The 14,608-nt window shown below is 43.7% G+C and overlaps 1 protein-coding gene across 4 annotated transcripts in view; it reads right to left on the bottom strand.

Annotated features, from left to right (window-relative positions):
* The window catches only part of LOC138569359 (uncharacterized), a 1,262,132-nt gene that overhangs the window by 1,028,784 nt on the left and 218,740 nt on the right, over window positions 1–14,608 (bottom strand). For all 4 annotated transcript variants that reach the window (XM_069647272.1, XM_069647275.1, XM_069647274.1 and 1 more), the window contains 3 exons: window positions 14,034–14,189; window positions 12,008–12,213; window positions 9,858–9,955 (listed from right to left, as the gene is read on the bottom strand). In XM_069647272.1, coding sequence (XP_069503373.1) covers window positions 9,858–9,955; window positions 12,008–12,213; window positions 14,034–14,189 — 460 coding nt within the window. The remainder of the gene's footprint in view (window positions 1–9,857; window positions 9,956–12,007; window positions 12,214–14,033; window positions 14,190–14,608) is intronic.

The following is a 14,608-nucleotide window of genomic DNA, read 5'->3' as shown; positions in this document are numbered from 1 at the left end:
TTTGATGTATTTAATTGTGCACTAAACAGCCCAAAAGCCACCAAAGTGCAGGATGAAGAATCATCCCGGATGCTATTGTGCGCTAGTAGAGTTGAGTCTTGATTCCCGTTCTAAAAGTTGTCGTATCGTTAATATGTTGAATCTCCTCTATCAAGAAGTACCAGAGTTCGGCCACCAAAACACAAAAAGATCCGTGCGCATTTAGAGCAAGAGACAGCCTTGAGCATTGGTTCTTAGAGCATAGATCTCTAGATGAGATGAGACTGCCACCTTAGGCCCGCTGAGACATAAAAGCGGGGCAGTGGGGCTGAACCATAAAGAGATCTATGAGGGTCTTAAATGCAACCTTGATTCTCACAGCGAGACAGTGCAGTTTCTTCAGCAGTGGCAATATGTAATCACACCTGGGTGTCCAATGTTGACTCTGGAATCTGCGCAAAGCTTAACACCAATGTTGGTGTGCACTTTAGTGGTACAATGGGATTTAGACAACAACGGTCTGAGTTGTCTGAGTAGTAAAAAGTAGTAATTGGTGGAGCTCATGACAGGGTTGACCTTAGAGTCTATGAGTAATAGGAGTCCAGAATGGCACGCAATGTTTTAGCCATTTTCTGGACAAGAAGAATGTAGCCTGAGATGGAGATGGGGTTGAACTAAGAAAGTTCTATTCCAGCCACTTCTCAATTCAACTAAAACAATTGTCTTCCATGAGTTAATCGGTTTCCAGACAGCCTTTTAAAAGGAGGAACATCTGGGTATCATCAGCATAGTGTTAGAATACCACCAGAGAAGCTTAACATGTACAGTAACTAGCAAGGGCAAGTATCAGGACGCACAATCTGCTGCAGCTGGTTCAGACTTGACTCTAACCTTTGCTGTTCTAGTGTTTAAAAAATACTTAATCCGGGTGGTTCCTGTCTCCAACATACCCACCGCTTCCCTCTTGCGATGGAGCAGAAGGGGATAGCAAAGGGTGCCGAATGCTATCCCTTATTTCAATCAGTGCCATCCCCCACCCTCTATTGGGACACATCCCTGATTGTCAATTTCCTAGCAAGAGATGATGCTTCACAAATGCCTGCAGTTGTTTAGTGGCAACGTTAACTATGATTTTTGGGAGAAAGACAGGAAATTTGTAATAGGTCTATTGTTTGAACGGACAGAACAGTGCAGTGATGTCATCTTAAGCAAGGTGGTAATCCAAACCTGCATGAGGACATCCTGGTCTAGGACATCTGATATGAACTGCGTAGAGCCTCTGTGTAGTCTTTCATGGACGAAGAAGGACCTCTTCTGGGGGAGTGAGTCTTGTACTCAGGTACATAGCAGTTGGGTGAAGGCAAGCCAGCTATAAAATGGTTGCTAATATGTGAGCAAACCTAGGTGATTGTATAGGAAAAGAACAGCTGAAGGCATTACACCCTGACAGAGGGGCTTGCTTAGGCTGTGACATGGCACAGGTTTTTATGTTTGCATAGGATATTAAAACATTCACTAGTGGAATTGGTTGTCATGGTGATCTGTTGGCCATAAGAATCCATTTTATCCGCAACAGTGACCAGCATATAAGTCTTACGTGCCTGCTTTATGGGTGTAGCATTGGGTGGAGTTCTGGTCCATCCCCCAATTTCTTTCTGCCTTTTTCAGAGAATGGAGTTCAGTTGTAAAACAGAAGTCTGGGTTGGGGTCTGTTTTTACCACCTTGTACTTTAGAGGGGACATGTTATACATTAACCTACTTAAGAAAGTGTTATAATTTGAAACAAGGCCATTCACTGATGTAGAAGTGTATCCACAGTGGGACATTTTCAGGGATAGTTTGGGGTGCTAGGGGTCTATTTATTGCTGTTAGACACAATGGGCCTCACTACGAGTTTGGAGGTAGCCATGGAGCTACTAGCTCCATGGCTGCTTCCAAACCGGGCTCCATTACCGGGTTCCTGCAATGAGGAATAACCGGGTCATTCTGACATAGGAGCACCCGGTAATTCCTCCTTGCAGGAATCATTCCCCATTCCCATTTGAGCCCCCATAGTGCTCAATGGGAATGGGGAGGGAGGTAATAACGGGCAGATTTCAATTGGCCTGTTATCACCTCCCTCTTCCCCTCGCGGGACCTGGAAAGGACGCCTGGTTTTACCAGGCGTCTCATCCAGGTCCCGCGAAGGGAAGCTTGTAATCGGCGCGCCCGTAATGAATGGGGCCGGTCCCGTACCGGCTCCCTTCATTACGGGAGAACAAGGGTCGTAATGAGGCCCAATGTATTTACTTGTTCTTCACGGAGGTACATGTGGAAGAGAAAGATAAAAGGTCCAGTCCAGTTCAACACACAGACGTTCAATACGGGTCATGCCTGGGAAATCAAATTCAAAACCTAGGCTAAATAATGCATGCCAGAAAAGAGCTGCATTAGCATGCCTTAGGGTCATTTAAATATAGATTAATTTTACCTGTTACTATGAATGACAATAATATTTGTATTAAAGTCAAGTAGAAAGTCAGGGCCAGAATTGAGGAGATGAGGACACTAGATAACATATATCTATATTGTATACCTATCAATGTGTATGGATTCAGTACTGAATATTTAGTACCAGGCACAGGCAACAACATAACTATTCAATTTAGGATTAAAAATTAGAATTGTCCTAAACCCTCTGCTGGATTGCAAGGAGAAGCCATCAGGACGTGCACCAGAAAATGAGGGACATGCACTTTTTAGCCAGGTCTCTGGTTCTTCCAGCAGATTCAAGTTGCATTTCACAATGAAGTTACAGATATTAACTTCAGAGCAGGAGCTACAACGAGCATTAATCATTGCCCATGTCATACATGTAACATGTGTGATTTCTGGGACAATCAGAACCAACAGACAAACAAGAGGCAGACTGGGGCACAATGTTCCTTCTCAGGGGGCCAAGTTGGAGAAGGTGCCATGTGCCAACAGGTTTCGCCCTCTGCTCAAAGAGCAGATGAGGACAAGTCCAAGAAAAGGAAACAGGGCAATGGATGCTTATTCTTGTCAGTGGCCATTGGGGCATTTACAGGAGATCATAATCTTCCTGGATGCAAATGCAAAAAACGAGTTCCATGAATACTAATAGTTGATGCTGTCATCTGAAAAATTGGAGTGGGAAATTGTGCTCATAATTTGGCAACTGCATCTAGTGTAAAGAAGCACTGCATGGAGGCAGGCATATCAACACATGTGTTTATACTTGTCCCTTCATTGAAAAACATAAGCTGCAAATGGCATGGCTACACTGTCTGAAGAGATATCTTATATTACAACATGTGGTGTGCAGATTTCTTTCAGTTGTGACTGCACTTTAATCAGCACTATAGATCTCCTGCTCTGGTAGAGATGAGCCTGGATTCCCCTTCTAACAGCAGTCAGATCACTAATATGCAGAATCTTGTCTGGCAAGGAGTTCCAGCATTTGGCCATCAGTACACTAAAAAGACTTGCCCAACGCCCAATGCAGGAGGCCGCCACAATGCATTGGGTCTTATAGTGGATATTTCTAGATGGGGAATGTCACTTAAGGCATTTATGCGCTAAAAGGGGGCAGAGGGTTAAACATAGTGACCCCAATGAGTCAGGGTTAGCATCTTAAATGTGAGCTGTGCTCGCTCAATGAACAGGGAGGTTTTCTAAGAAACAGTAACATGTGATCTCACCTGGGGATCTCTGTTAGCATTCTGGCAACTGGCTATGCAAATACTTGGATTCACACCGTAGATGGAGTATTACTAAAAACCTGGCTCTTCAACACCACAGACTCAAACTGAAAACCGAAACAACAGAAAGGAAAAAGAATTACTAAACCGGAAAGGACACTGACAAGCTCCCAGAACCAACTTAGAAGCGCCCACGGCACCTGGACGGGTGACGCCAGGTAGAATGGAACATAGGTGACACCCATGGAGACGGAGTCAACAACCCCAGCCAATCCCATCCAACATCTTCACTCGCCCCTCAGTTGCTACTATTTTTTTATTTATTTATTTATTTTAATTTTTGTAACACACCAACATGCCCGTGGGCCTCAGGGTGCACAAAGAACAAGACAAAGACAAGCAAGCATAAGAGGCAGATGGAGAAGCGAGTCAGGAGATTATTCCAGGTTAAATAAGTGAGCCTTTATGGCACGTTTGAACGCTGTATAGCTCTGGATCTGCCGTATACCAGCTGGAAGTGTGTTCTATAAAAGGGGACCCTGACCATCCAATTTAGTACCTCCAAATTTGGCTGTCCTAAATTTAGGATAATTGAGAGTGACCGCAGAAGAAAAGCGAAGGTTCCTCACGTTAGGTTTGATGCATATACGGGATGACAGATAGGTTGGGCCGCTGAGACTGAGGCATTTATGGGTCGTAGTAAGCATCTTATGCGTTATGCGATGTTTGATGGGTAGCCAGTGGAGTTTTTTCCTAAAAGTAGAGATGTGTGTGCGACGTGACTGATTGAAAATATTACGCACAGCATTGTTCTGTGCCACTTGTAAGGATTGGATGTTAGAGGCTGCGGTGTCCGCCAGGAGGCTGTTACAATAGTCCAATCTTGAATGTATCAATGCAGTGGACAATAGAGCACAGTTCTCTTCCGATATGAATGGTCGAATATATCTAATTCTCTTGTTTATAGCACCACAACTAGATTTAATGCAAGAAATATGGGATTTCATGGAGAGCTTTTCATCAAGTACTACTCCTAAGGTTTTGACTTTCTTTTGAACTATGATGGTGTTATTGGCACTATGGAAAAAGGCGTAGTTAGGGTCAAGTTTTGCCCAGATGTTTTTACATGCCACAATAAGGAGTTCAGTCTTTTTATCATTAAGAACAAGAGAATTACAAGCCATCCAATCTTGTATGGCCTTATATATTCGGTTAATGGTTTCCGAATCGCTGATGTATGAGCCACTCAACTGAATAACAAGCTGAGTGTCATCAGCGTAATTCGTATATTGCACTCCTAGTTTGTTCAAAAGATAGAGAAGGGGCCGTATGTAAAGGTTAAAGAGCAGCGGTGACAGACAGGAGCCCTGAGGGACTCCACATTTCTAAGAGATAGGAGAAGATTGCTTATCACCCACGCAAACCCTTACAATTCTGGGACCCAGAAAGGAAGCGATCCATTTGGATGCAATTGCAGAGCAATTGGCGACCTCTCCGAGCCTTGACACTAGTAAGCTATGATTAACTAGGTCAAAGGCTGCGGAGAGGTCCAATAGCATGAGCAGAGCAGCTTGGTTTTTGTCAGCTATGCTAGCAAGTGTAGATTTGAGATCCAGCATAGCTGTCTCAGTTCTGTGACGAGCTCTATATCCCGACTGACGGGTACCCAAGATGTCGTATTTTTCAACATGGGCCTGTAGCTGTAAGTAGGCCAGTTTGTCAAGTATCTTGAGAACATAGGGCATGTTAGTTATGGGTCTATAATTCTCACTGTTGGCTGGGTCAAGGCCTTCTTTTTTCAGTAGAGGAGTGATCCATGCTGACTTTAGCAGGTCCGGCACCAGAACCTCATCAAAGGAGAGGTTAACCAGTTTGGTAATCCATGGGACCAGGGTCTCTAAGGGCTCCTTAAGAATGCTGGTGGGGCAGTCATCTGCTGGACAAGATGTGGCTTTGAGGACCTGAATGATTTTGAATACTTCATCTTCAGTATAGTGCGTGAAAGAGAATGGAGGGATAGTATTTTCACAGGTGTTGGGTACCACAGTGTTGTGGAATTGTCGGGATATTGCCAATCACCACACTAACCGAGTTGTGGACACTGGCAGCTGCACTGGCCATATAAGGGGAAGGGAGGACAGGTGGGGTTGTGAGGGAGGCTGGTGGAGGGGGGAGCGAGATGTGAAAGGGACCTTGAATGCCGGACGGGCCCAGATCAGGACAGAGGCGCATGGTGCCCCCTGGACTCCATCTGGAGAGATTACACAAAGTCCACCATGTCAATTCAGGATAGAGATGCCAACTAACCAATTCCCCTAACAATTTCCCCCTCTGCATATGCCTCTGAAACTCCAAACCAAACACAACCACAAACCTACAGCACAACAAACCGCACAAACTTCACTACACTGCAACAACAAAACAAAAAACACACATAGACTCGCACAACAGTACACGACGACTACCGACCACAAACACCCCAGGCCCAGCCAACGGACCCAACGGGCTGAGTCCGCCAACAGCACATCACTGCTTTCTGGCACTTTTCCAGCTTCCTCCCATTAACTCCCTTCCTCTTTCAGAGCCGCCAGAGCGCCAGGGGACCACTCCGGTGATGATAGTGCACGGTAATAATGTCCTTTAACATTAACATTAACATTTTGTGGCACAATGGGATTCAGACAACAACAGTCTCCATTGTCTGAGGAGAATATGGTAGTAATTGGTTGAGCGTCTGATAGAATTGACCTGAGAGTCTGTGCATACATAGGAGTCCAGAATGATGCTTAGGAGCTCATGTTATATGGTGGGAGCCATTATGTTTTGCACTGCATCGTAAAACGGATGGCCGCCTCCAAATTTTCATCATCTGCATGGAGGAGAGCACTTTTGCTCTCCACTGTACTGAGTGAACAATGCCTTCCACGCATGCCAGGCAGCATTTACTTTTCATTGTGAACGCTGCTTGCCATGCTTGCGAGGCAGGTGATGCTCACAATTACAAATAAACACTCCTCGACATGCAAGCATGTCGGGGAAGGTCTCATTTCAATTATCAACACTGCTTACTGTGCATCCTCTCTGCCATCCAACTGAATGAACATGAGCTGTAATGTGAATGAATGGCGTAAAAGCCTCACATTAATTTACGTTACATGCTCCTAGAAGATAAACCCCTCAGTGTCTTAGGCTATTTTTTCACTGGGAGGATTTGGCTGGAGAAGTAAAGAGGGGTTATAAATCATTAGTTTTAAGATGAACATGTCTAGTAGAGATTAGTAGAAACCCAATTTTAAACTAAGATAAAGTAAACCAACATTTTTACATCTATGTCTCAACGCAAATATACATTTTTGCTGCCATGAGTCATCCACTTCGAGACTACCCTTCAAATGGAAGACAATCAAAGAATCATCAGGATATGGTTAATACATACAATGAAAAGCAGGGGTTCATTGACAGCAATCCTGTTGGTCCCCACCGTCCATCAAAGCTGATTCAGGTGAGTCAACATAAATTCAGGCGGCTGTTACCATGGACATCCTTTCACCTCCCACGTGCTGTGAGGCAGACAGAGCTTGTCAAGTTTGTCAAATGGCACAAAAGGACCCAAGACATAAGGCGTCCAGTGCCTCCCACATTTCAGAGCTGACGTAAATTACTTTTTATGTCAATAGGAGCCATCTCGGTGGCTCTCTTAAGACAGAACCCTGGTTCCCAATCTCCTGCAGGAGATGCAGCTTCTCAAACACTTGTAGTTGTTAAGTGGTGACTTTAACAAGAATCTTCAGGAGAAAGGGAAGATTTGTGATAGGTCTCTAGTTGGTACAGGCGGAAGGGTCCAGTGGTGGCGAATAAAGCAAAGTGGGATTCCAGAGTCTAATAGGGAAGCATTACCAAAATCTGCTAGGAATGGATCTGTAAATTCTGTGCATTTCTTCACAAATGCAGAGGGCAAGGTTCCCCTGAGCTATTAGATTTACCAGAAATGGGGCTTATGAATTCCAACATTATCAGTTGTACTGAACACAAATACAGCCTTAAAATCAAATGATTTGGACAACTGCAAAGGAGTACACATTGAGTGAGGCATATTCTTAGATAAGTCGGAGATGGCAGAAGTGAGCCAGATGTATGGGGGTTGTGAATTCTTGGTCAGACATAAGTTATTTGCTCGGAAAGAAATCAGCTGGAGCTTAATTCACCAGCCGTCCAAAGTTTGTACATGCCATTGCATGGCTCAAGGCTCTTCTAGTTTGACGCGGATTTTGAAAAGTTCATTTTCTAAATTGTTTCCAAAGCAAATGATTGGGCATTAAAAGCTTTCTTAGCCTCAACAATTGCCAATCCTTTAAGTGCAATGTTAAGGCCCTGGCATCGGGTGGATATGTGGTCCATTGTCAAAATTCTTTCTTCATTTCCAAGGATTATTCTCAGAGAATAAGGGTCAGATGCACAACATCTGCTCCGCTTAGGGCCTATTTTAACCACTGTGGACTTGAGGAGCACCTTTATCCATAAGCTTAAGCGAGGAGGCGTTATAATTTAAAACAAGACTATTTGCTTACACAGAAGAATATCCACAATGGAAAATTTTGACTAGTCAGGATAATTTTGGGTCCTCTAAAGGTCCATTTATAATTGTAAGATATAATTGATTTGCCCATTGCTCTGCAAGGAGGAGCACAGTGTAGCGAGGACTGAAAAAGAAGGACAAATTATCAGAACATTTCATGGTCGAAACAGAGATCTCACCATTCAAACAAGCAGCCTTTCATATGGGTCGCATCTGTGGTCATGAATTGGAAACCTAGGCTACTTGAGATCAAGTTTGAGATCAAGTTTGAAATCGGTCATGATTTTGAATGACAATCTTGTTCTCATTACAGGCACACGAACATCTAAAAAGCAAGGCAGAGTGTCCGGGCTACTTTGGAGTGAGGTGAGGATCAATAGACTATTAATGCCTGTATACTTTATGTATGAATATACATGAATTTTATGTAATGTCACTAGGGTGAAAGGAACAGCATCAATATTGCGTGCATTACTAAAAATGATAGCCATTTTACCATCTCTGGTGGATCATCTGTTAGCATTAATCATGGCAAAGACAACAGGAAGTGCCAAAGATATGGACGGGCAGGAGAATGTCTTTTATAGCAAGGTCTCTCAGTCACACAACAAATCCAAGTTGTACTCAGTAATTCAGTCACATATATTAACATAGCAGTTTATAGAACGGACATTAATCTCGGTCAATTTTGTATATAGAAATTGTGTCACTTCTGGGACTGCCTGCGCGGAGGAGTCTGAGCAAACATGCAAATGAGAGGAAGCCCCCAACACAGCGTTCTTCTCAGGGATGCCGGTTGGTAAATGTGTCGTTTGCTGACTGGTCCAGAGAGTAGAGGGGGACGAATCCAAGTAAAATAACACCCACTAATGGTTGCCCATCCTTCTCAGTGGCCATAGGGACATTTAGAGTATTTTGGGGACTCTGGATGCAAGATATAATTCCAGGTAATAATAATACTTAATGCGGCCATCGAATAAGATTAAAATTGAACAATTCATTCATAAATTGACTGTTGAACTTAATGTAAGAAAATCAGTATGCAGGTAGATATTTCAAAGAACTCTGCACAATGGGCCTCATTACAACCCAGGCGGTAAGTTTCCTACTTTACCACCATGGTATAAACTCTGTTTACACCATGGTGGATGGCGGATTTACGGCCCCATTCCAAGGTGAGTGGGGCGGTAAATCCCCATTCCCCATTTACCCTTCCCCATTCCCATTTTTGCCCCATAGGGCATAATGGGAGTGGGGAAGGCACCAATTACGGCACCGTAAATTACGGTGCCGTAATTAGCACCAAGGCGGGTTAGCGCCTTGCATTTTAACGCCTGCTAAAAGCAGGCGTTAAAATGGTAATCAGGCGTTAAGGGTTAACGGCGCCGACGGCACCGTTAAACCCTTAACGCCTGGGTTGTAATGAGGCCCAATGTCTCCTAATTCACTTTCCTACCTGAAAAGCGAATGCTACACAGTGCAGGACTTCATGGTCTACTAGATATATCTTATATTTGACCATGATCTCTGCTGAATTCTATCAGATTTGACTGCACTTTAACTACAGTGAATATTGACCCAGCTGCTTTGGTGCTCTTACCATTTTTAGTCTGATTTAAGTTGCTCCATAATGCACCATAGATCTCCTGACTTCTTGCCATGCTCATTGCGGAGTAGGCTTTATCGACACCGGAGACCCTGGCAAAGACAAAGAGACAATATTGAATCATAAACAATCCACAATGTAGAACCACGCAGCGAGAAATGGCAACCTGGGCTTGGACTAATGCACTTTGTGATCCTGATTTTCCAGCAGAACAGTCGAGTAGTGGCACACGGTCCAGAATGCTCCCCTCTGGGCAAACTCAAAGGGTCATGAGTAGCAGTGGAAAGGGTACATTCAAGAGGAGAGGAGGAAAATGTATTCTTCCCTAGTCACAGTCAAAACAATGGATGTCCTCAATGTGTGTGGCTTCTCAGTGGAAGAACCACTTGAAGATAATTCAAGAGATGTCCCTTACCTGTAACAATAGTATTGAGGTATGCAATTGGAAACTGTGCATAATAGTGCCCTGTTAAGGGTATGGACTGTGCTGTAAAGCAATAATACCTCTATATTTCAAGCACTGGGTTTCATTGTCTGTTAATAAACAGCCAGAGACTATATGTGGGAAAATAAAAGGGCCTGGGTGCGTCGCACTTCCAAGATCATAAATCAAACATTCCGTTGAACAGAAGATTCATTAATCCTATCATAATCGTCATTATGACTATTGATCAATACTTTGTTTTACCTAATTACACTTGTTTTCCAAGACAGTTCTCTCTTTGCATGTAGGTTTTTTTATATTTACATTATTTGTATGTGTCTTTTGTATGTTTGGTTTTGCTTTGTTAAAAAACTGTGGGCTTCATTACAAATGTTGCCGTAAGGCAACAACAGCGCCGGTAGTGCTACCGGCGCCGTTGTTGCCATGCCACAACATTACGTGTTTCCTCGTGGGTGCCGCTCTGGACGCCTGGTCAGACCAGGCGTACAGAACGGCACCTGCCAGCAGACCAGGATGGTAGCAACAGTACCGTTATGAACGGTACCGCTGCTACCATCCTCCCCATTCCCATTGAGCCCCATTGGGGGCTCAAATGGGAATGGGGACGTATCGGCTTTGGGTTCCGCGAAAGTGAATTACTGTGCCCTCCAAGGTCGGAATGGCCCGGTAAGTCCCCTTTTGCGGGACCCGGACCTGAGTTTGGTGGTAGCCATGCCCTTATTACCGCCAAACTCGTAATGAGGCCCAGTGTGTCTCTTATCTTAATTAGCATTTACAAAAATGTGTTTCTACTATTTATCAAATAATTTCCAACAAATTGTGGGGTCATCAAGGGCCACATTCTCAAATTATTTTTTTTTGACCAAGTGGTGAAGTGCGCTAGCACATCTCATCACTTGCGCTAAGGAGCAGACCAATTCCCAGAGGCCATCTGAATGGGTGCATCTTAGATCCGACCATTCAGATGACCATTTCCATCGCTTTGTGCATCGGCGCAAATCAGTGTTGTTGCTGAGCATTTAAAAGCACATCCCGAATTCAAAAATGGCATGTGCTTTTTATTGCATAGAAATTGGGGACATGCCCACTGCGCCTGTTGGTAACAGGTGCACGGGGATGTGCAAATTATGACAGGTCATTTTTCACTCTGTCATGCCATCACCTCACCCCCTGTGCCACCTGACTCACTGGACAATGCCCACCCTCTCCTCCCCATCACCCTGTACAACTGTTCCCCTCTACTGTGCCCCTATGTGTCTTACCCACGCTGTATATTTGTTCTGTTGTTCCCTCTGAAAAGAACTCCATTATGCATCTGTACCTCTGTAACGCGCTCCATTGCTTCTCAAATATAGGTCTACACTCAATAAATACCATAATAATGATAATAATAAAGCGATTCATGTGTCAGTGCGGACATTTCATATCGTCCCTTACTGAGAACAGGACTCAGCCCTGGGTTGAAGTTGCTGAATGAAGTACTGGGGTCGTGACTGTGACTGAATGCCAATGGAAGGAGGGACCATTACTCGCCCTGTCAACAACATTGCAATCAGCCACTTTAAGATAAGCCACTAAATTATGTCTGCCTTTTAACTTAATGCTGTGGGTAATTGATCATTATTTGCAATAAATAAACACAGAAATACACAGGTGGAGAATACAAACTCTTGAAGGCAAAATCTAAGATGTGACTTACACAGCTTGAAGAGAGTCACACGAAACATTGGACAGGATCTGTGTGAGCTGGGACCCAGTGATGCTGGGCAGGAGGATGGGCAGTTTATTCTGGAACCAATCTGCATAGTCAGTCGTGTTCAGCTGACTCTTCTCATGGACCAGCCGCATGAGGGTCCTATTCAGCATGGTCCCAGATGCTGTTATGTTCACCAAAGAAAGGTTCCACTGCAGGAAGAAAGAGCTGGTTAGCAGTGAAGGAAAGCTCCCTAAATCATGACGATTAGCATACTCAGACCAAAAGGTCCTGCAATACTACATCATATAGTAGATTGTGTGGTGCCATGTTGTGCTGTGTGATTGTATGGCACAGAGGCTCTGTATACATGGTTGAGTCCATTACAAAATGCACACACTTTATGCCTGATAGAGGGTCTAGAAATTCCTGAAATCTGATCCGAGCTGTGATCTCTCCTCTCCTCTCAATTGAAGAGGAGATTCCTCCAGAGCATGTCTCTTAGCTGTATTAGAACAAGGATTATAGAGGTGATGATCGATATTCTTTCTAAGACTGTCACAAATCTATTCTCCCACATAGAAAGTGCTCTGTCTTACGAGGGGCATTCACTGTGTATGTAGGGTCTGTACACTCATCTGTGAGGCTCAGTAAAGTCAGTGGGCAGAACGAGGAGGGCCCATAATATCCTCTGGTGGGAGGGGCTCTTTAGAGGATAATTATTATTTATTGTTGAGGGCTGTGCATTGCCCTCATATTCTTAGCTTCAATGGACATTCTTGTATCCAATGTTTCAATTTCTTGCACCTGGGGACAGGGCTCACTCCTTATATGTGTACCATACTATGCATCTTCAGATTTCTCTATTTTATTTATGTTCATATAGGGGCATGCAATGGCCCCTGTGTACTGCACCCAAAGCTTCCAGTGTTGAATTTAAACACAAAAGGATGCACAAGTTGCCGTATTATGTAAATTCATATAACATTATTTATTAAACAAATTCACAAACAATTTAATTTCTGTGAGTAACAAACATGAATCCTGCTGAAACCCAGCTCAAATAAGTTTAATACTGACTAAAGGGGCATCCTTCAAACAGAATGTGCAAAAAGAACAATTACCTTTCAGAGGGTGCAAGTCTGACATAACAAATACAACACAAATGGGTTGCAATTTTTACTAACAATGCTACTTCATATTCACTGAGTGTGAGACTATTAAGGCCCCCCTACTATGGTGCATGTGTATGTAGCTAGGCTGTATTTACTCGGGCCTGAGGACTGGCATTTGCCATCAGGTGAGAGGGGAGAACACTAGCCAGCCAAGACCCCACAATAGACTCTCTCAAATTTGGGGTGTATAGCAATGTAGACGCATGCACCTCCAACCCAGACCTAGTGAAATGAGGGTACATGTGTATGAAGGCAACCCGCTAGAGGGATACATGAACAGTAGTAGGCTACACTATGGGTTGTTGGAAACGGATTAATAGTTATGTCCAAAATGCTGAGTTGTCATCAGTGTTGAAAAGGTTGCCCCATGGCATTACAACCTCTGCAGTTACATTATTACCAGTTCCTTGAAAGTGATGACATGTGGCTAAGCCTCGCTTGCTTCAAGCAATCTCCATAATGCTGCAGCATGAAATAATTTGGAAACTCTTTACCCAACCAGGGGAATTTCTATTCCGTCTTAACCTTCTATAAGTCAGTAATGGAAATGCCATAACGCCTGTCATGTCTTCATACTGGAGACTGCAATCTCTGTTCAACACCATGCATCATAGGGTAGACCCAGATAGAGCACTGGAAGGTGGAATGATTTATGTTGCTATTGCCTCAATCATGAATACTAGGGTAATGAGGGTGATAGTTAAGTGCAAGACCAGCAGATGCTTAAGCTCCAAAGAACCCCTAATAATTCCGATTGTATGTTTTAAATAGTGACTGAAGTGATCTTATCATACAGTGTGTGTTGTCCATGGGTTGTGTAAATTAAATAATCAGCTACTTAACGTTGAATACTCTACCATATTAAACTGTGTGTAGAATCCTGCCAGGTCTGCCAGAGTCCTATTGTCAAGGTTGTTAAAGATGGCAGTGATGTTGGAGTCACTGCTGAAAGCACCAGAGAGCACCGTCATATCAGCCAATTGCAGAGAGGTGAGAAGGTCCAGAACATCCAGCTGTCAGGAATGATAAAAACAAATATTAACAAAGAATGTGTGTGTCCGTGCAAACACGCACCTGCACGCCCCAACACAGATATTCAATAATATAGGTTATAGCATCCCGCACAAATAACAAAAAGCTTGCAAATAAGTAAATACACTAATCTGGACTTCCTACATGAGACTCAGGGATGGTTTGTGAATCTGGGAACCATCACACCTCAATAGGCATTAAGATTCAAGCTCAACGGTCCCCAAATGGAAATCTTTGTCTTGGCCTCCTCACCTACTTAAATAAACTCCTCCCCATTCCGACACTACCTGATTTGTAAAATGAGTCATTATAAAACAAAGGTCCACAACCTAGGTGTCACCTGGAATGCAGGCGTCTGCATGTATTCAAAGGTCAAAACCATGGTCTAATGAGCATTTAT

This window comes from Ambystoma mexicanum, chromosome 2q (assembly GCF_040938575.1).
Source record: "Ambystoma mexicanum isolate Mex_15411 chromosome 2q, UKY_AmexF1_1, whole genome shotgun sequence".
Classification (NCBI taxonomy): Eukaryota; Metazoa; Chordata; class Amphibia; order Caudata; family Ambystomatidae; genus Ambystoma; species Ambystoma mexicanum.
This window is presented reverse-complemented; position numbering and strand designations above follow the sequence as displayed.